Genomic DNA, 19,961 nt, shown 5'->3' on the forward strand with positions numbered 1-19,961 from the left:
GCACTCTTGAAACACATTGTGTCATTCTTGGATTAAATCAATGTTAATTCTTAATAGAGGATCACCTGCAAACACAAAACTCCCAACTGAGTAGAAACCCAGAGGACACATTTCCTTTCTGTGTGGGTTGTGTGTTGCTCAGTGTCTTGATGTGCACTAATGTGACAGGGGAAAGCTGGCATGAGGTGATCTCAGCACAATGGGGGAATGGCACCACACTGGGCCTGCTACTTTGCTCTTTTCCAGGCTCATATAGCAGAGACAACAAGCTGAGTGAAAGTCAGCTCCAACAGAAGCTGCGTCAGGTCTTCAGCAAAACGAAAGACTAATTCAAGTCAAAATTAGTTTTTAATGTGTCCTCAGAAACCCTGCAGGAACTGCTGAGTAACATCCACCAGCCATTCAATAAAAACAGTATCAAATGTATATCTGGTTCTAATACAGGAAGATAAGCTCATGCTGTTATTGGTGTTGAGTCTACCAACTAGAGTCTGACATTTCATTTGTTCCTACATCTAATTATCCAGCTTAATTTGTTTTGATTTAGGATTCCAGGGACTCTATTCCAGTCAGCATTACGGCATAAAAAGATGAAGGCAACAGAAAAGCTGTAGAAGCTGAATGAAAAAGGAGGCCAAATAGGGTGATTATAGTGAAAGGTGGCCGTGGGGATGATGGACAGACTGAGAAGAAGAGAGGTGGGGGTACGGCCATGGTAGTGAAGCAATATGCATTCAAGGATCCAGTGAATACACCCCAACTCTACAAAGCCACATGCTAATGACGACCACCATTTAATGTGTCAAATTCACAATTCCCTTCCCTCTTTCTTTCCCTCTCCTCCGCGGGTCTAATTGCTCTGTCCCCTCCTTTCTGACACAGAGGCTGTTGGTCTGAATTAAAGCCCATATTGTGACGTCCGTGCCCAACCTGCTACTCCCAAAGCAGGGACACATGCACGTGGATCTGCAAGCAGACACACGCACACTGCTAAACAATCCCTAGACCACCTCCCACATTAGTGGCCGCATCCACATTAGTGGACGTAAACCTGCAAACGATGTGTCAAATGTAATTCTGTCCACATTTGGCTTTTTCAGATCTATTTTTTTAAAGAGCGTACTGGCCCTACTGAAATGCCAATAACAACAAGAAAATCTGTACATCTCTTCCTGTTTCTGCTGTTTGGGTTGGCACACAACATCATCTGCTGAGTAGTGGGGTTTAATCAATATATTCAGCAGCTTACCTCTCTGTTTTGTTGTCTCAGATATTCAATCTTACATACAAGAAGCAAGAAGTGGAGGAATGAGGTCATGAGAGCACAGGCATAAACCTTTTCATTAAGGAAACCAGCTAATGTTTTGACAAATAGCACATCCTATCAGAGTAAAACATAAAGCAATCACAGAGAAAGTTGGAGGTGACAGAAAGTAGACTTTTTATTGTTGGTGACACAAGAGTCCACACGAGAACAAAAAAATTAGTTTTGGACTTGTCTCCTGTGCCAGGAGTATGCAGATGTCAACAGCACACACTCTGTTGTATGTGTTATTGTCCTGCGGCTTCCCTTTTTACTCACATAGAGGGCCCCCCACGACTAGCACTAGAAGAGCCAGCAGCCCCTTGCTGAGTTTAACAAGGTGTCCTATGAGTGTGTGTGTGTTTCAGGGGTGAGTAGGATCAGAGGATGGGTCACTGCTGGGGTACACTTAGGAAGAGGCCACACTTTCTTGGCTTCACGTGAAGGCAGAACAGTTTGAGCCCTGCTGACCACCTGCCTCCCGATCGGTGGGCAGGACCAAACACACAAAACACAAGAAGCATGAATGGACTGCAATTTGTGGGAGGGAGCACTGCTAATGACCCTGTTAATTTGTAATTTGTAAAAACTTGTCTTAACGTGTGTTCCTGTACTTCTGTGAGGTCGTTTTTTTTTTTTTTTTTTTAAATGAGGACATTCTTGTGAAGTGAAGCCATTTAGGACAGTGAGATGTATACAAAGTGAGGACATTTTAGTAATTGTGTGTATGTATGCTCTAACCAGTTTGAGTTCTAGCATGAATTTTTTTGACATTTTTGCAGTTAAGGACATTTTTAGAAAGTAGAAGTGGGAAGTAACAAAGTACAAATACTTTTTTACTGTACTTAAGCAGTTTTTTTCAGGTATCTGTATTTTAATTGAGCATTTATTTTTCTGACAACTTTTGACTTTTACCTGCTACATTTTAACAGAAATATATTTACTTTCGACCTCTTTTCATTTTCTAAATTGGAATGTGTTGTTTTGATGCATTTGAGGGGAATTATCGATTATCATAATTATTTGTTGCATTATTGCACGCTTTCCCAACATCAAGACCAGTGCATATCACGCAAAACATAAGATGTAAGATGTAACCAAGAAGAACGAAGCAGACAAGAGAAGGAGACTGAGCCCTATTTGATGTTTCAGTTATCTTTGCACAGAAACAGTTGGTAGAAGTGTCCTTTAGAGAGAGAATACTTTTTACTTTTATACTTTGAGCATGTTTTACAGCCTGTACCACTTTTACTAGAGTAAAGAAGTTGAATCTATACATCTACATCTACTAGTCTTTTTTGTATTTTTTTTTTTTTTTATCTGTATTTCTGCTTGAGTAAAGAATGTGTGCATTTTTACCACCTCCGTTAGACATAGTTTAAACATATTTGAACAACAGATTTCTGGAAGGTGGGATATTTGCCTGGTCCTCACTTCTTCAAAAAGAGATGTTTAAGACTTTATATAGCACATCAAAACAATAGCTCGAAAAAGAGAGGAGAGAATTAATTGATGGAGTGCTTTAATTTAATTCAAAATTCAAATGCAGCATTCTGGGGGAAAGACTTCACTACAGAGTCCTGGATTGCTGGTCCAAAATGACTTTGCTACAGAGTTTGGGACCAATTAAATCTGGGCTAACAACCATAATGCTTGTTTCTGTTTTATCACCTGGATAGTGTTTCTGACACTCTAGCAAATAGTGTTAATGTCATAATGAGGCCTGAATGGTTGGTGGATGCACTGGTGAGGAAAATATTTTGGAATCCAGCCATACAGTATATTGCGCCAACACCGTTTTCACTTCAAGCAGAAAAGCCAGAGACAAATGGTTGAATGAAAGCAGTGTGTGCGGGCTAAAAATGGTTTCTGCCATTTTGAAAGAGTGCAAAGAACTAATTGCATTAATTCTAATACTGCAACCATTTTTTTCATTCAGTGAATTCATTGTTAATCTCTTTTATTTTTTTCATTAAGTGTGCTTGTTCAAGAGTCAGATGCAGCAAGCCTAAAAAGTGCATACATTTGTTGTAGATCACTTGTTTCAACCTGACAAACTTCGACCCAAAGTTAGATGCCAAAAAATTTCTTGCTAAAGCAAAGTGGTTCATGAAGTAGATGTGTGGTGTTCCAGGGAATCAAACAGTCACAGAGATGGATGACTGAATAAAATACATGTTGCAACAATGGATGTTCTCCTGAACAAATATTTACATAATGATCCTGAGGCAGCTGTTGGAGTTGAGCAATCTTACTAGTAAATTGTATAAATGTAATTTTTGTCATGCCAAAATACTCACCATTTTCCATTTTCCAGAAAGGCTGACTATATAGATAAATTGTTGGTAAATGTTTGTATAAATTATTCGCACATGGTCTGTCCACACCAGTGGTTCTTCTGTGAGGTCCATGTATAGCTAGCAAGGAGAACGTTTTATTGAACCGTTGTTTATATCTGACTAGCGTCTAAAGCAAAAGCAACATATAGATTCATTCCTGTACTTTACATCATATTGTTTAGCTTCTACTTTTAAGTCTTCACTCAGTCTGTTTGTTGCTGTTGCTGGGTTTTATTTTCTACAGTATGCACTACAGTATGCGTCTTCTGTTGTGTTTTTAATGGCTGCTGAAAACTGAGTTTCCCTTAAAGATACAACAGGGGGAAATGACTGGTGAAGTGCAGCAATAATGCATTTTACACACTTTCTCTCTCCATATACTCAAATAAGTATAGTGAAAATATATTTCAAATAAGTTTTCCTCTGTGCAAACACTGAGTGGCGGCACAGTGGTACCCTCTACTGACAAGCTGGCATTGGTGCAGGCAAGTGTGCAGTCCTCTTGATACGTCTGCTTGCCTTCTTGTGTGGGTGTGGGTGCGTGTGAAACCAGCTTGTACCTCATCTTCCCTGCATGCCTTTCCCTTTCTCTAGCATGCTCTTGACTCAACGCCATCCCCAGGGCTTAATCCTCTGATCAGCATGCCAGGAGAGCACAGGGGGGCCTGACTGGACCAGTGAAGGACAGGGGCCTTAGGTGACGGCTGGTTCCAGCCACTTTCTCAGATTGTCTCCGCCACATGTACTGATGTAGTGCGGCTTCAGCTTATTGTTGACCAAGGAGGTATAAGGGAACCACAGCCCCCACCTCACCACACCCAACCCATCTGCTCCCCATCCATCCTCCTCCTGTGACCCCCACTTCCATGGATCTAACAGCATGGAAGGGAAAGAACGAGTAAGGATTTTAAAAAACGTACATTGAGAGTGAAAAAAAAATCACACTTTATTACTTTTTATGCCTGAACAATGAACTGATCCTTCCAAAGACAGAATGTAATCGTAAATGTGGGGGGAAAATAACTTGAATTCCACTTTCCCTGGTCTGATGTGTCAGGTTCAAGTTACTTACCAGACAAAGACCAGGGTGAATAGAGTGACTTGAGAGACCAGGGGATGGAGGGGAGTTGCTTGGCACACAAACAATTAGCACTCGTCCCTGCATAGCTTGCCGTGGCCCCAAATCCCCACATTTGTCCAGACAAATTGACTGGACCCCGGGTCTTGTTTGTCTAGCTCTGTTGGCCTGCTGGAGAGGGCTTGAGGGCAATGGGGAATGCCCCCTCCACAGAGGACAACCCATGGGAACAGAACAAATAATCTGGCCTTCCAACACTACATTTGCCTTCCAACACATTTGTAAAATATATTAATTATGTGCTTGATTATGCACCTAACCACTGGTTACATTGTAGTTTAGCTGTGCGACCCAGAGACCAGAAGCACACTGAGTTATAGGATAAAAGAATAGGGACTCACACAGTGGAAATTGAGATGAAGTCTGTACACTGATTTTCAGAACCTCCCAAGTATAGTTATCGCGACAGTCCAGAAACAGCCAGTAGAAATGTTCATGTGCCAGGATTAATCTGCTACTGGACCCCACAGCAAAAATGATCTACTGGTCTCTTCTTTCTGAGCAATACACTTATTTTGGTGATTTTGATGCATTGTTTTGTTTCATGAATTGAATAAAAAATTTAAAATAAAAACAGCTGGCAAATGGCAATTCTTGTATTTGAAATTTTTTCCCCATTCTTCCTTGTAAAAGGCTTCTAGTTCTGCAATAATCTTTGGGGTGTCTTGCATGCTCAGCTCTTTTAAGATCTATCCACAGATTTTCAATTATTTTTAAGTCACAGGACTGTGACGGCGACTCTTTAGATAGTCCATGGGGGATTTCGAGGAACGTTTAGCATCATTATCCTGTTGTAGAAGCTTTCCTTTTTTTCAGCTTCAGCTTTTTTACAAGAGCTGTGATGGTGTGATGCTTCCACAATTTGCTGGTATTTAGTGGAATCCATTCTTCCCTCCACCAATGCAATGTTTCCTGAGGCACTGACTGCAACACAACCACGAAACATCAGCTCTGGACAGGGATTCCTAAGTCTGCAGGTTTTGCTTTTGCATTCCCATGGAGGTTCTGATCCCTTAAACTGCAATCACTTAACTAGATTTCACATTGTGGAAACTTAAAGCTGCATTGTGGACATCAGTGGCCATCAATAAGTTTCATTTTCAGTCTTACACAGCTGCTTAGAGGAACCTATGCTTACTGTACGTTCACACAAGGTTTGAAGAGTCAGAATACTTGTAAAGGGTTGAAATTTGCACCAGCTGACAACTCCTAATGATAATTGTTGACATGCCTCATGTTTAAGGAGCTGATGAAGGTCTAGGACCTCTTAATTTTGCTCTTGGAGTAAGAGTAAAGTAGTCGCAGTGGTTCCAAAAGTGGGTTCCACAGTACCCTTTAGTGCCTTGATGACAAGCGTGGTGCAAGATGTCATATTGTTTCACCACATAAAAAATAGCAACATTTACATGAACTATGTTTTATGTTTTCAAACATATCAAAACAGAAGAAAAAAACAATACACTGTATTCTATTTTGCACTCTTTGCAGTGTCTGTGTAACTGTTATATTCTTCCTGAAGGCAAACATTTTATGCTGGTGTGAAAGGAGCTGAGTGTCAGCCATGTTTTTGTAGCCTGAAAAATGTTATCCTGAATTCACAGTACATTTGTCCTACTTATGATCTAGACATCTGTTGGTTTTGTAGTTTTATCTAAGCATCAAAGTCTGTCTCCCTGGAATTATGTTTACACCATTTTTAAGTCCAGCTTCCAGTTTAGTGCCAGCGCAGGAAGTAGTAATCCATTTATGTAGTGAAGCAGAAAGTAAGGGTTTGAAGGTCAGTAGTGGATGGGAGACTGGAGTTTGTGTCCTGTAACATATTTACAATTAAAGGGGACCTGTTATGCTACTTTACAGCTCTTTATTTGTATTCTGGGAGTGCACTAGAGCAGCTTTGTATTTATATAAAAAATTCATTCATTTTTATAATGGGCCAGTTCATTATGCAGCCCCGCAGTTCAACGTCTACCTGAAACAGGTTGTTTTAGTAGCTGTCTCTTTAAGCCCCCCCCGTAAAAGCTCACTTTCTTGGAGGCCAGTTTGACGACAGAGAAGCCGAAGGTGGTTCTCCTGCTGGGTTTGGTCCCTGCCACCCCAGACCTGACCCTGCCATAACCCCCACTCAGGCCTCTGGACATGGGCGATGACTTATGCAGATCTCTGCCACAGCAGAAGTGGAGAAAAAGTCATGTGTAAAAAGACAACCAACTGAGTCAGCCTGAGTTATAACTGATGACTTTTGAACCATTAAAATGTATGTATGCATTTACATATTTGTCTACACATTACAAGCCTCAACACACTTGCAAATCTTTTTTTACAGATTTACAAATCTGATTTCGCACACACGGATTGAGTTACAGTCACACAACTCTCCACACATGTTTTTAAATAGTTTTGCTACAATAATGGCCCAATAAGCCTGAAGCCTGCTTACGGGGATTACTTTTACATACATTTACCTCATTATTTAAGAACTTTGGCCATATTTAATATGAACATCTGATATTGTAACATTGTACATAAGGGAAAGCCTGATAGGTCTCCTTTAATATTTTAGTTTTTCGCTGTTGTTTTTCTTTTTACTGTAATCACAAGTATTTTTAGTTGCTTAACTTTGGGTTCAGTCATTGTGGAGAAAGATAGGCGATTGTTGAGCGTCAAATACCTTGGGCAACCCAAAACATTAGTATATAAAAAAAATAGAAGATAGGATTAGACAAATTTAAGGATTCACATGATGCTAAAGAACTGGGTCTTCTTTACCTTTGCCATGAAATAAGGTGCAGTGTAGTTTTTGAGTTGTTCTAAATTGTATATTCCCACAATGTACAGCTGTTTCTGTCCTGTTTTGACTATCAAAAGAGGTACATTGACACTTGCAGTATGTCCTTGGATGGCTACTTTCAACATCAATGTTTATATTAGGCTGCCATCTAGTGCTTACTTTGGGAAAGTCTGACTCCACTATCCCCAGGTAGGCCTCTAAAACCTCAGACCAAGTAAAATAGTATCACCTTTTGTTCACCTTGTCAACAAAGACTAGGTGGGTTTGATATTTATATTAAATATCGATAATGGTTGTGTAACAATTTTGATATACCAAAAATCAAGTATCAACTATTCTCCCAATACCCCAGTTTTTGCAGGTCAGCTGTTGTTTTAAAGCACCTGTCTGCCATCTAGTGAATCTTTACGGTACAGTACACTTACTATATAATAGAAAGAAACGCCTCTCCACAACCTACAGAGTCTAACGTACCTTTATCACAAAACCCAAAGAAATTGCAAACTACTTGAATGATTACTTCAGAAGCAAAGTAGATAAACTAAGGAAATAATTATGTCATGGAACAGACAACAGCTTATCCATTGTCAACACAAAGAGCCTGAAACAATCAATCAAAAAAAGAAATAAGGAAACACCTTATTAACATCATATTTGTAGGACTATATAGGGGTAAATTGTGCAAACTTTACTCTTGCATGTTAATAAATAATAATATAATGATTAATGCATATTTTTAAAGGAATTGACACCACTATCAAGCATTATGTTTGTCATTTATTTTGATTGTAAGATTTAATGTATGTTTTTAAATGTGTTGATTTGTTTACATTGTACCGTTTTTAAATGTGGACTCCAGGAAGACTCGCTGTACATCAGGGCACAGCTAAAAGGGATCCTAACAGATAAACAAATGTTGCAGCTAGCTGAAAAAACTCTGGGCTAACATTTTTATTAGCGCAGAGTATATTAAAATTTATACATATATTTAAAATATTATTATAGATATTTATAATACATTTTTACAACTATGTTATCACTAGCTATTCATATTTTTATTTTCTGAAGGTTTTTAACACATTTTGAAATTGTTGAAAGTTGGAAGTTCTTGCCAGGAATTGGGACTGAGAAGATAATTAAATACAGCCACAAAAACGTAGAAATACAAAAGTCAATTTATTTAAAATTATTTTTATTATGTATTCAGTCATTTCTGGATTTTTTTTGTTTATTTATTAATAACTCATGGTGCATCACTATGAATGTTCCCCTAGGAAGAGCTGATTGTGATGGTCTTAGTACAACTGGTTGTCGTTGAGCCTGTGCTTGTGGTGGAAAGGAATGTTATTCGTCGTAGAGGAGGGGACGCTAGTTGTGGTTGAAGGGGTGTTTGTGGTCGTGGTAGAAGCAATGCTGGTTGTCGTAGTGGAGGGGGCACTGGTTCCTGTGGTCGAGGAAAAAGGGGCTATGGTTAAAGGTGCAATGGTTGTCGTAGTGGAGGGTGAGCTAGTTGTTGAGGTTGAAGGGGCATTTTTTGTTGTGGTTGAAGGGGAGATGGTTGTGGTGGTGGAGGGAGTACTTGTTTTTGTGGTCGAGGAAACAGGGGTTGTGGTTGAAGGGGCGATGGTTGTTGAAGTGGATGCTATGCTGGCTGTCGTAGTGGAGGGAGCACTGGTTCCTGTGGTCGAGGAAAAAGGGGCTATGGTTAAAGGTGCAATGGTTGTCGTAGTGGAGGGCGCGCTGATCATCGTAGTGGAGGGGACGCTGGTCATGGTTGAAGGGGCACTGGTCGTTGTGGAAGAGGGAGCGCTTGTTGTTATGGTGGAGGGGGCGCTAGTTGTGGTTGAAGGGGCATTCGTTGTTGTGGTTGAAGCTATGCTGGCCGTCGTAGTGGAGGGTCAGCTAGTTGTGGTTGAAGGGGAGTTGGTTGTGGTGGTGGAGGGAACACTGGTTGTGATGGTCAAGGAAACAGGGGTTGTGGTTGAAGGGGCGTTGGTTGTGGTGGTGGAAGCTATGCTGGTCGTGGTGGTGGAGGGAGCACTGGTTGTTGTGGTGGAGGGGACGCCGGTTGTGGTTGAAGGGGCGCTGCTCATCGTGGTGGAGGGGGCGCTGGTTGTGGTTGAAGGGGCATTTGTTATTGTGGTTGAAGGGGCGCTGGTCGTCGTTGTCGAGGGAGCATTGGTTGTTTTGGTCAAGGAAACGGGTTGTGGTTTATAGGGGCGATGTTTGTGGTGGTGAAAGCTATGCTGGTTGTCGTGGTGGAGGGAGCACTGGTTGTGGTGGAGGGGACGCTGGTTGCGGTTGAAGGGGCGCTGGTCGTCGTGGTGGAGGGAGCACTGGTTGTTGTGGTGGAGGGGGTGCTGGGTGTGGTTGAAGGGGCATTTGTTGTTGCGGTTGAAGGGGAGATGGTTGTGGTGGTGGAAGCTATGCTGGTCGTTGTACTGGAGGGTGAGCTAGTTGTTGAGGTTGAAGGGGAGATGGTTGTGGTGGTGGTGGGAGTACTTGTTTTTGTGGTCGAGGAAACAGGGGTTGTGGTTGAAGGGGCGATGGTTGTTGAAGTGGATGCTATGCTGGCTGTCGTAGTGGAGGGTGCGCTAGTTGTGGTGGAGGGGGCGCTGGTTATGGTTGAAGGGGCGCTGGTTGTGGTTGAAGGGGCGATGGTCGTCGTAGTGGAGGGTGAGCTAATTGTTGTGGTTGAAGGGATGGTTGTGGTGGTGGAAGCTATGCTGGTCGTCGTACTGGAGGGTGAGCTAGTTGTTGAGGTTGAAGGGGCATTTTTTGTTGTGGTTGAAGGGGAGATGGTTGTGGTGGTGGAGGGAGTACTTGTTTTTGTGGTCGAGGAAACAGGGGTTGTGGTTGAAGGGGCGATGGTTGTTGAAGTGGATGCTATGCTGGCTGTCGTAGTGGAGGGAGCACTGGTTGTTGTGGTGGAGGGGACGCCGGTTGTGGTTGAAGGGGCGCTGGTCATCGTGGTGGAGGGGATGCCAGTTGTGGTTGAAGGGGCGCTGCTCATCGTGGTGGAGGGGGCGCTGGTTGTGATTGAAGGGGCATTTGTTATTGTGGTTGAAGGGGTGCTGGTCGTCGTTGTCGAGGGAGCATTGGTTGTTTTGGTCAAGGAAACGGGTTGTGGTTTATAGGGGCGATGTTTGTGGTGGTGAAAGCTATGCTGGTTGTCGTGGTGGAGGAAGCACTGGTTGTGGTGGAGGGGACGCTGGTTGCGGTTGAAGGGGCGCTGGTCGTCGTGGTGGAGGGAGCACTGGTTGTTGTGGTGGAGGGGGTGCTGGGTGTGGTTGAAGGGGCATTTGTTGTTGCGGTTGAAGGGGAGATGGTTGTTGTGGTGGAAGCTATGCTGGTCGTCGTACTGGAGGGTGAGCTAGTTGTTGAGGTTGAAGGGGAGATGGTTGTGGTGGTGGTGGGAGTACTTGTTTTTGTGGTCGAGGAAACGGGTTGTGGTTGAAGGGGCGATGGTTGTTGAAGTGGATGCTATGCTGGCTGTCGTAGTGGAGGGTGCGCTAGTTGTGGTGGAGGGGGCGCTGGTTATGGTTGAAGGGGCGCTGGTTGTGGTTGAAGGGGCGATGGTCGTCGTAGTGGAGGGTGAGCTAATTGTTGTGGTTGAAGGGATGGTTGTGGTGGTGGAAGCTATGCTGGTCGTCGTACTGGAGGCTGAGCTAGTTGTTGAGGTTGAAGGGGCATTTTTTGTTGTGGTTGAAGGGGAGATGGTTGTGGTGGTGGAGGGAGTACTTGTTTTTGTGGTCGAGGAAACAGGGGTTGTGGTTGAAGGGGCGATGGTTGTTGAAGTGGATGCTATGCTGGCTGTTGTAGTGGAGGGAGCACTGGTTCCTGTGGTCAAGGAAAAAGGGGCTATGGTTAAAGGTGCAATGGTTGTCGTAGTGGAGGGCGCGCTGATCGTCGTAGTGGAGGGGACGCTGGTCATGGTTGAAGGGGCACTGGTCGTTGTGGAAGAGGGAGCGCTTGTTGTTATGGTGGAGGGGGCGCTAGTTGTGGTTGAAGGGGCATTCGTTGTTGTGGTTGAAGCTATGCTGGCCGTCGTAGTGGAGGGTCAGCTAGTTGTGGTTGAAGGGGAGTTGGTTGTGGTGGTGGGAGCTATGCTGGCCGTCGTAGTGGAGGGTGAGCTAGTTGTGGCTGAAGGGGCGCTGGTTGTCGTGGTGGAGGGAACACTGGTTGTTGTGGTCAAGGAAACAGGGGTTGTGGTTGAAGGGGCGTTGGTTGTGGTGGTGGAAGCTATGCTGGTCGTGGTGGTGGAGGGAGCACTGGTTGTTGTGGTGGAGGGGACGCCGGTTGTGGTTGAAGGGGCGCTGCTCATCGTGGTGGAGGGGGCGCTGGTTGTGGTTGAAGGGGCATTTGTTATTGTGGTTGAAGGGGCGCTGGTCGTCGTTGTCGAGGGAGCATTGGTTGTTTTGGTCAAGGAAACGGGTTGTGGTTTATAGGGGCGATGTTTGTGGTGGTGAAAGCTATGCTGGTTGTCGTGGTGGAGGGAGCACTGGTTGTGGTGGAGGGGACGCTGGTTGCGGTTGAAGGGGCGCTGGTCGTCGTGGTGGAGGGAGCACTGGTTGTTGTGGTGGAGGGGGTGCTGGGTGTGGTTGAAGGGGCATTTGTTGTTGCGGTTGAAGGGGAGATGGTTGTGGTGGTGGAAGCTATGCTGGTCGTCGTACTGGAGGGTGAGCTAGTTGTTGAGGTTGAAGGGGAGATGGTTGTGGTGGTGGAGGGAGTACTTGTTTTTGTGGTCGAGAAAACAGGGGTTGTGGTTGAAGGGGCGATGGTTGTTGAAGTGGATGCTAGGCTGGCTGTCGTAGTGGAGGGTGCGCTAGTTGTGGTGGAGGGGGCGCTGGTTATGGTTGAAGGGGCGCTGGTTGTGGTTGAAGGGGCGATGGTCGTCGTAGTGGAGGGTGAGCTAATTGTTGTGGTTGAAGGGATGGTTGTGGTGGTGGAAGCTATGCTGGTCGTCGTACTGGAGGGTGAGCTAGTTGTTGAGGTTGAAGGGGCATTTTTTGTTGTGGTTGAAGGGGAGATGGTTGTGGTGGTGGAGGGAGTACTTGTTTTTGTGGTCGAGGAAACAGGGGTTGTGGTTGAAGGGGCGATGGTTGTTGAAGTGGATGCTATGCTGGCTGTCGTAGTGGAGGGAGCACTGGTTGTTGTGGTGGAGGGGACGCCGGTTGTGGTTGAAGGGGCGCTGGTCATCGTGGTGGAGAGGATGCCGGTTGTGGTTGAAGGGGCGCTGGTCATCGTGGTGGAGGGGGCGCTGGTTGTGGTTGAAGGGGCATTTGTTATTGTGGTTGAAGGGGTGCTGGTCGTCGTTGTCGAGGGAGCATTGGTTGTTTTGGTCAAGGAAACGGGTTGTGGTTTATAGGGGCGATGTTTGTGTTGGTGAAAGCTATGCTGGTCGTTGTGGTGGAGGGAGCACTGGTTGTTGTGGTGGAGGGGACGCTGGTTGCGGTTGAAGGGGTGCTGGTCGTCGTGGTGGAGGGAGCACTGGTTGTTGTGGTGGAGGGGGTGCTGGGTGTGGTTGAAGGGGCATTTGTTGTTGCGGTTGAAGGGGAGATGGTTGTGGTGGTGGAAGCTATGCTGGTCGTCGTACTGGAGGGTGAGCTAGTTGTTGAGGTTGAAGGGGCATTTGTTATTGTGGTTGAAGGGGAGATGGTTGTGGTGGTGGCCGGAGTACTTGTTTTTGTGGTCGAGGAAACAGGGGTTGTGGTTGAAGGGGCGATGGTTGTTGAAGTGGATGCTATGTTGGCTGTCGTAGTGGAGGGTGCGCTAGTTGTGGTGGAGGGGGCGCTGGTTGTGGTTGAAGGGGCGATGGTCGTCGTAGTGGAGGGTGAGCTAATTGTTGTGGTTGAAGGGATGGTTGTGGTGGTGGAAGCTATGCTGGTCGTCGTACTGGAGGGTGAGCTAGTTGTTGAGGTTGAAGGGGCATTTGTTGTTGTGGTTGAAAGGGAGATGGTTGTGGTGGTGGAGGGAGTACTTGTTTTTGTGGTCGAGGAAACAGGGGTTGTGGTTGAAGGGGCGATGGTTGTTGAAGTGGATGCTATGCTGGCTGTCGTAGTGGAGGGTACGCTAGTTGTGGTGGAGGGGGCGCTGGTTATGGTTGAAGGTGTGCTGGTTGTGGTTGAAGGGGCGATGGTCGTCGTAGTGGAGGGTGAGCCAATTGTTGTGGTTGAAGGGGCGCTGGTTGTGGTGGTGGAAGCTATGCTGGCCGATGTAGTGGAGGGTGAGGGATTTGTGTTTGAAGGGGCGTTTGTTATCGTGGTGGAGGGTGCACTGGTTGTTATGGTGGAGGGTGCGCTGGTTGTGGTTGAAAGGGCAATGGTTCTGGTGGTGGAAGCTACGCTGGCCGTCATAGTGGAGGGTGCGCTGGTTGTGGTTGAAAGGGCAATGGTTGTGGTAGTGGAAGCTATGCTGGCGGTCGTAGTGGAGGGTGCGCTGGTTGCGGTTGAAGGGGCATTCGTTGTTGTGGGTGAAGGGGCGCTGGTAGTCATGGTGGAGGGAGCGCTAGTTGTTGTGGTGGTGGAGGGGGCACTGGTTGTGGTTGAAGAGGCGCTGGTCGTCGTGGTGGAGGGAGAACTGGTTGTTGCAGTCAAGGAAACTGGGGTTGTGGTTGAAGGGGGGATGGTTGTGGTGGTGGAAGCTACACCGCATTCCAAATTATTATGCACATTTGATTTAAATGTCATAAACATTTAATTTTTAGTTTTTCAATTAAACTCATGGATGGTATTGTGTCTCAGGGCTCTTTGGATCATTGAAATCAATCTCAGACAATTAGTTTGCCAGGTGAGCCCAATCAAAGGAAAACTACTTAAGAACGATGTTCCACATTATTAAGCAGGCCACAGGTTTCAAACAATATGGGAAAGAAAAAGGATCTCTCTGCTGCTGAAAAGCGTGAAATAGTGCAATACCTTGGACAAGGTATGAAAACATTGGATATTTCAAGAAAACTTAAGCGTGATCATTATACTGTGAAGAGATTTGTGGCTGATTCAGAGCACGGACGGGTTCGTGCAGATAAAGGCATAATGAGGAAGGTTTCTGCCAGACAAATTCATAGGATTAGGAGAGCAGGTGCTAAAATGCCATTGAAAAGCAGCAAACAGGTATTTGAAGCTGCTAGTGACTCTTTGAGTCCCGCGAAGCTCAAGGTGTAGGATCCTCCAGAGGTTTGCAAGTGTGCTCACAAGCAGAAACGGTTGCACATGGACTAATTTTCAAACCTTGTTGTTTACTGATGAGTGCCGTGCAACCCTGGATGGTGCAGATGGATGGAGTAGTGGATGGGTGGTGAATGGCCACCATGTCCCAACAAGGCTGCAACGTCAGCAAGGAGGTGGCGGGATCATGTTTTGGGCTGGAATCATGGGGAGAGAGCTGGTAGGTCAGTGTTGTGGTGGCCGGGGCTGCTGTGGTAACCGTCGTTGGCGCTGGGGCCACTGTGGTAACTGTTGTGGTCGGAGGGGCTGCCGTGATAACCACTGCAGTGGCGGGGGCAATAGTGGTCACTGCTGTGGTAACCGTCATCGCTGTCTGAGAGGTAAAGGGTGCTGAGTACACGCTGTCCTGCCATTGCCTCCTAATCTTTGCCTTCTGATGTAAGTGTTTTCTTCTCCTCCATCAGCAGAGGACACATCCACATCCATATCCAGTTCTGCGATCTGGTCTGAGAAGTGATAGACTGAGGCAGCTTTTGTAGGAGACGAAGTTCTCTTCTTGTTGCTAGTAAGGACCAGCCTACTTTTCCATATGGTACACACTGATGTGCATGATAGTTAATAATGATGATAAACTGCATGTTTTAAGGTGGAATGAGCAACATGAGAATAAAACATTATCCTCATAGTCAAGCACAGACATGATATTCAATTGCACAAAAGATGTTCCTGTGTTCTTTGGACATTCCAGTGACATCAAAATGTGTAGTTACCATCAACACATAAAGTTAGTCAAAAGTTACTTTTTTCAAGGACATTCTTGTGTTAAGTTTGGGAATTTCAATTATTTCTGCATACTGTAAAACTTCAATCAAAAGTAGGGTCCCAAATAGAAGTAGGTCTCCTTTACTAGCCAGGTGTGGCTGTGCAAGAGTTTTGTGCAAAAAGGAAAGAAAAGAAAAGCCTGGGCTATTAATTCAAGTTTTACGGCATGCTCTTTTCCCAGTATAATGTCCATGAAAAATCGAAATGTTCATATAATTTAATTTGCAATGACATAGTGTAAGTAGAACGATATAGCCCCTCATCCGGCTGACTTCCAGAAATTCTTTCACAAGTGAAGTTATAAAATATCACTACAGTGCCTTTACCTTGAAAAGGGTGTTCAAATTGTACTGAAATATGTGGATATAATTTTCTGTATGATGCGTAAACAAGCTGTTACAGTAAATAGCTTGTTTGACTGCACACATTAGACTGAGCCACAAACATCACAATGGGAAAGTCCAAAGACCTTCTCTTTAGCAGGGTCTGGAAGAAAACCAACAGTCTGCCATGATTTAGAAGCTGTTTTAACACCGGTGTCGCTGTCCTCAGTGAAACACGTTCTACATCACTATGCATTTGAAAGGCCACAAGCACCTTAAACTTAACTCAAGTTTGCTCACATTGACAAACAAGAACCTTCTTGGGGAGAGTTTTGTGGTCTGGTTATTTTGCCAATGACAATGAGCAGATTTAGAGGAGAAAAGTTGAGGAATGCAACCCTAAGACTATTAGTATCATGCTCTGGTCCTTTGTATTAAAGAAAGTGCCAAGCACAGTGGTCAAATATCCAAACTTAATTTTGCCAAAAGTTTGTTGATGGCTACCAAAGGGCGTTGTTGGCAACGGAAAAAAGGACGAACGATCAAATTCTCGCTGTTCAAAAAAGTGCATTTTCCAGTCAGACTGTTAGAGAAAATATATTTTAATCGTCATCCCAATACAGACATAACATACAGGTCCATTACAAGTATGTACATTTTTTACAACAACTTTATGCTGTAGTAACAGTAATTTCTGTATTTTATACATTTATTGATTAAAACCCAATTTTGACTTCCATTCTGTAGCTGCGCTCTACGGAGGGGGTCGGGGTCGTCGTGGTGGTGGTGGGGGCAGGGGTCGTCGTGGTGGTGGGGGGCAGGGGTCGTCGTGGTGGTGGTGGGGGGGGGGTGGTCGTCGTCGTGGTGGGGGCAGGGGTCGTCGTCGTGGTGGGGGGCAGGGGTCGTCGTCGTGGTGGGGGCAGGGGTCGTCGTGGTGGGGGCAGGGGTCGTCGTCGTGGTGGGGGCAGGGGTCGTCGTCGTGGTGGGGGCAGGGGTCGTCGTCGTGGTGGGGGGGCAGGGGTCGTCGTCCGTGGTGGGGGGGGCAGGGGTCGTCGTCGTGGTGGGGGCAGGGGTCGTCGTCGTCGTGGTGGGGGCAGGGGTCGTCGTCGTGGTGGGGGGCAGGGGTCGTCGTGGTGGGGGCAGGGGTCGTCGTGGTGGGGGCAGGGGTCGTCGTGGTGGGGGGCAGGGGTCGTCGTGGTGGGGGCAGGGGTCGTCGTGGTGGGGGCAGGGGTCGTCGTGGTGGGGGGCAGGGGTCGTCGTGGTGGGGGCAGGGGCGGTCGTGGTGGGGGCAGGGGTCGTCGTGGTGGGGGCAGGGGTCGCCGTGGTGGGGGCAGGGGTCGTCGTGGTGGGGGCAGGGGTCGTCGTGGTGGGGGCAGGGGTCGTCGTGGTGGGGGCAGGGGTCGTCGTGGTGGGGGCAGGGGTCGTCGTGGTGGGGGGCAGGGGTCGTCGTGGTGGGGGCAGGGGTCGTCGTGGTGGGGGCAGGGGTCGTCGTGGTGGGGGCAGGGGTCGTCGTGGTGGGGGCAGGGGTCGTCGTGGTGGGGGCAGGGGTCGTCGTGGTGGGGGGCAGGGGTCGTCGTGGTGGGGGCAGGGGTCGTCGTGGTGGGGGCAGGGGTCGTCGTGGTGGGGGGCAGGGGTCGTCGTGGTGGGGGCAGGGGCTCGTGGTGGGGGGGGCAGGGGTCGTCGTGGTGGGGGCAGGGGTCGTCGTGGTGGGGGCAGGGGTCGTCGTGGTGGGGGCAGGGGTCGTCGTGGTGGGGGCAGGGGTCGTCGTGGTGGGGGCAGGGGTCGCCGTGGTGGGGGCAGGGGTCGTCGTGGTGGGGGCAGGGGTCGTCGTGGTGGGGGCAGGGGTCGTCGTGGTGGGGGGCAGGGGTCGTCGTGGTGGGGGCAGGGGTCGTCGTGGTGGGGGCAGGGGTCGTCGTGGTGGGGGCAGGGGTCGTCGTGGTGGAAGGAGTGTTGGTCGTCGTCGTGGTGGAGGCAGGGGTCGTCGTGGTGGAGGCAGGGGTCGTCGTGGTGGAGGCAGGGGTCGTCGTGGTGGAGGCAGGGGTCGTCGTGGTGGAGGCAGGGGTCGTCGTGGTGGAGGCAGGGGTCTGTGTGGTGGAGGCAGGGGGTCGCTCGTGGTGGAGGCAGGGGTCGCTGGTCGTGGTGGAGGCAGGGGTCGTCGTGGTGGGAGTGGTGGAAGGAGTGTTGGTCGTCGTCGTGGTTGAGGCAACACTGGTCGTCGTTGAGCCCGCGCTCGTGGTGGAAGGAGTGTTAGACGTGGTGGAGGGGGGGGCTGGTCGTTGTGGTGAAAGCCATGCTGGTTGTTGTGGAGGAGGGGGCGCTGGTCAATGTGGTGGAGGAGGGGGCGCTAGGCGTTGTTGAGGAAGCCACGCTGGTCGCTGTGGTGGAGGAGGGGGCGCTGGTTGTTGTGGTTGAAGCCACGCTGGTCGCTGTGGTGGAGGAGGGGGCGCTGGTTGTTGTGGTTGAAGCCACGCTGGTCGCTGTGGTGGAGGAGGGGGCGCTGGTTGTTGTGGTTGAAGCCACGCTGGTCGCTGTGGTGGAGGAGGGGGCGCTGGTTGTTGTGGTTGAAGCCACGCTGGTCGCTGTGGTGGAGGAGGGGGCGCTGGTTGTTGTGGTAGACACAACACTGGTTGAGGTGGATGGGGCTGCGGTTGGGACCATTGTGGTGGCGGGAGCTGCTGTGGTCGTCGTTGCAGGGGCAGCTGTGGTAATCGTTGTACTAGGGGCTGCGGTGGTCACGGGGACTGGCGTGGTCACGGTCGTCGTGTCGGGGGCTGCTGTCGTGGTAGGAGCAGCAGTAGTAATAGTCGTGGGAGCTGTAGGTTCTGTAATCTCTGTGTCTATTCCAGTGTATGGATCTTCAGGAATTTCTTCAAATCCCCACAACAAATAAAATCCTGCATCATCACTTTCCTCCAATGTATCAGTTTCAGAGCTGTCTGTTGCCTGTGTTGTGTCTGGATCAAATGGTTCAACGGGAACTTCCTCGAAGTCCCACAGATCGAATAAATCCGGTTCCTCCAGAGCTCTCCCAACACGATGCCTCACTTTTTTTTGGTCACAGACAGCCAGCATTGTGCACAGTTTCCCAGTAGAGTCAACATAAACTAGTTCAAATCCAGAATCCTGTCAACAGTCATAATGTTAGTTTTCAAATAAATGTAACAATTTAAAAAAAAAAATAAATAAAAAAAAAGTGTATAACATTCACAATCCATTGGCAGGAGAAACTACAGTTGGCGAGGCGAGGGCATTGCAATCAGCAACTACACCACTAGGATCCCACTAAATCCTGCGCACTGGACCTTTAACACGTTTTTCACCTGACTTACCGTGTCTGATAACTTGGATATCTGCACAAACAAAGCATTGGGGGTCTTCCGTTGTATCACTGAGAATCCTTCATGAGTGAAAAAATCTGCCAAAAGACCAGACTCAAATGTCAAGAGATTTAAGTGTGTTCTCAAATCACAGGTTATAAACTTCATAATTATGGTTCAAGCAACAAAAATCGTTGAGAAATGAAATAATTTCTACTCGACATCAATTTTTCCAAACATGTTACACTGGATTTCATGATAGGACGTTACAACAGAATTGTCCATTGTATAAGCAGCTCAGTTATTTCAATTTGAACTGCAAATAAATTTGTAAAAGTGGCCTTCCCATCCACTACATCTGTTACATAAATTTGAGTATAGCAAATGACAGATAAGATATCTATTGTAGATGAATAGTTCAACATTTTGGAACACATTCTTATTGTTTTCTTTCAGAGAGCGAAACGTGAAGATCAACATTCATGTCATGTCTCTGTGTTAAGGGCAGAGCTGGTCAGGACATGGTAAGCTTATTTTGGTCAGCCAAAGCATAGGTAAACAGCTCACCTGACTTGATCAAGCAAAAACATGCATACCAACACCTTTAAAGCTCACAAATCACCTTCCATTTTGTTTGAAAAGAGAAACAAGCGAGAGATGGCTAGATTTTGAAAGTATTCAGCCAAACAAATCCCACCCCCTCCCTTAAAAGTGTTGGGGAGAGGAGCACAGTGCATTGTTGTCAACGCCAACGTATCCAGCTAC

The 19,961-nt window shown here is 47.1% G+C and overlaps 3 protein-coding genes and 1 pseudogene across 3 annotated transcripts; all 4 read right to left on the bottom strand.

Annotated features, from left to right (window-relative positions):
* Positions 1-8,847: 8,847 nt before the first annotated feature.
* LOC127365824 (mucin-5AC-like) lies at positions 8,848-9,466 on the bottom strand (the record flags this gene model as incomplete). The annotated part of the gene is made up of 1 exon (XM_051404327.1): positions 8,848-9,466. A coding segment is annotated over one exon (603 nt), but the record flags the coding sequence as incomplete, so codon positions are not given.
* On the bottom strand, positions 9,342-10,941 carry LOC127365825 (mucin-5AC-like; the record flags this gene model as incomplete). The annotated part of the gene is made up of 1 exon (XM_051404328.1): positions 9,342-10,941. A coding segment is annotated over one exon (1,182 nt), but the record flags the coding sequence as incomplete, so codon positions are not given.
* LOC127365264 (uncharacterized) lies at positions 10,921-11,603 on the bottom strand. Its single transcript, XM_051403164.1, has one exon. The coding sequence runs from the start codon at positions 11,500-11,502 to the stop codon at positions 10,942-10,944; it is 561 nt and encodes a 186-aa protein (XP_051259124.1). The 5' UTR covers positions 11,503-11,603; the 3' UTR covers positions 10,921-10,941.
* A 279-nt stretch (positions 11,604-11,882) lies between these two features.
* LOC127365826 (mucin-2-like) lies at positions 11,883-18,951 on the bottom strand (annotated as a pseudogene).
* Between the last annotated feature and the right edge of the window lie 1,010 nt (positions 18,952-19,961).

The sequence above is a fragment of the Dicentrarchus labrax genome, unplaced genomic scaffold, assembly GCF_905237075.1.
Source record: "Dicentrarchus labrax unplaced genomic scaffold, dlabrax2021, whole genome shotgun sequence".
In the NCBI taxonomy this organism is placed as follows: domain Eukaryota; kingdom Metazoa; phylum Chordata; class Actinopteri; family Moronidae; genus Dicentrarchus; species Dicentrarchus labrax.

Bases quoted from the DNA above. Each gene is read 5' to 3' on its own strand.
- LOC127365264 (XM_051403164.1), bottom strand. From the start codon at position 11,502: ATGACCAGCGTCCCCTCCACTACGACGATCAGCGCGCCCTCCACTACG.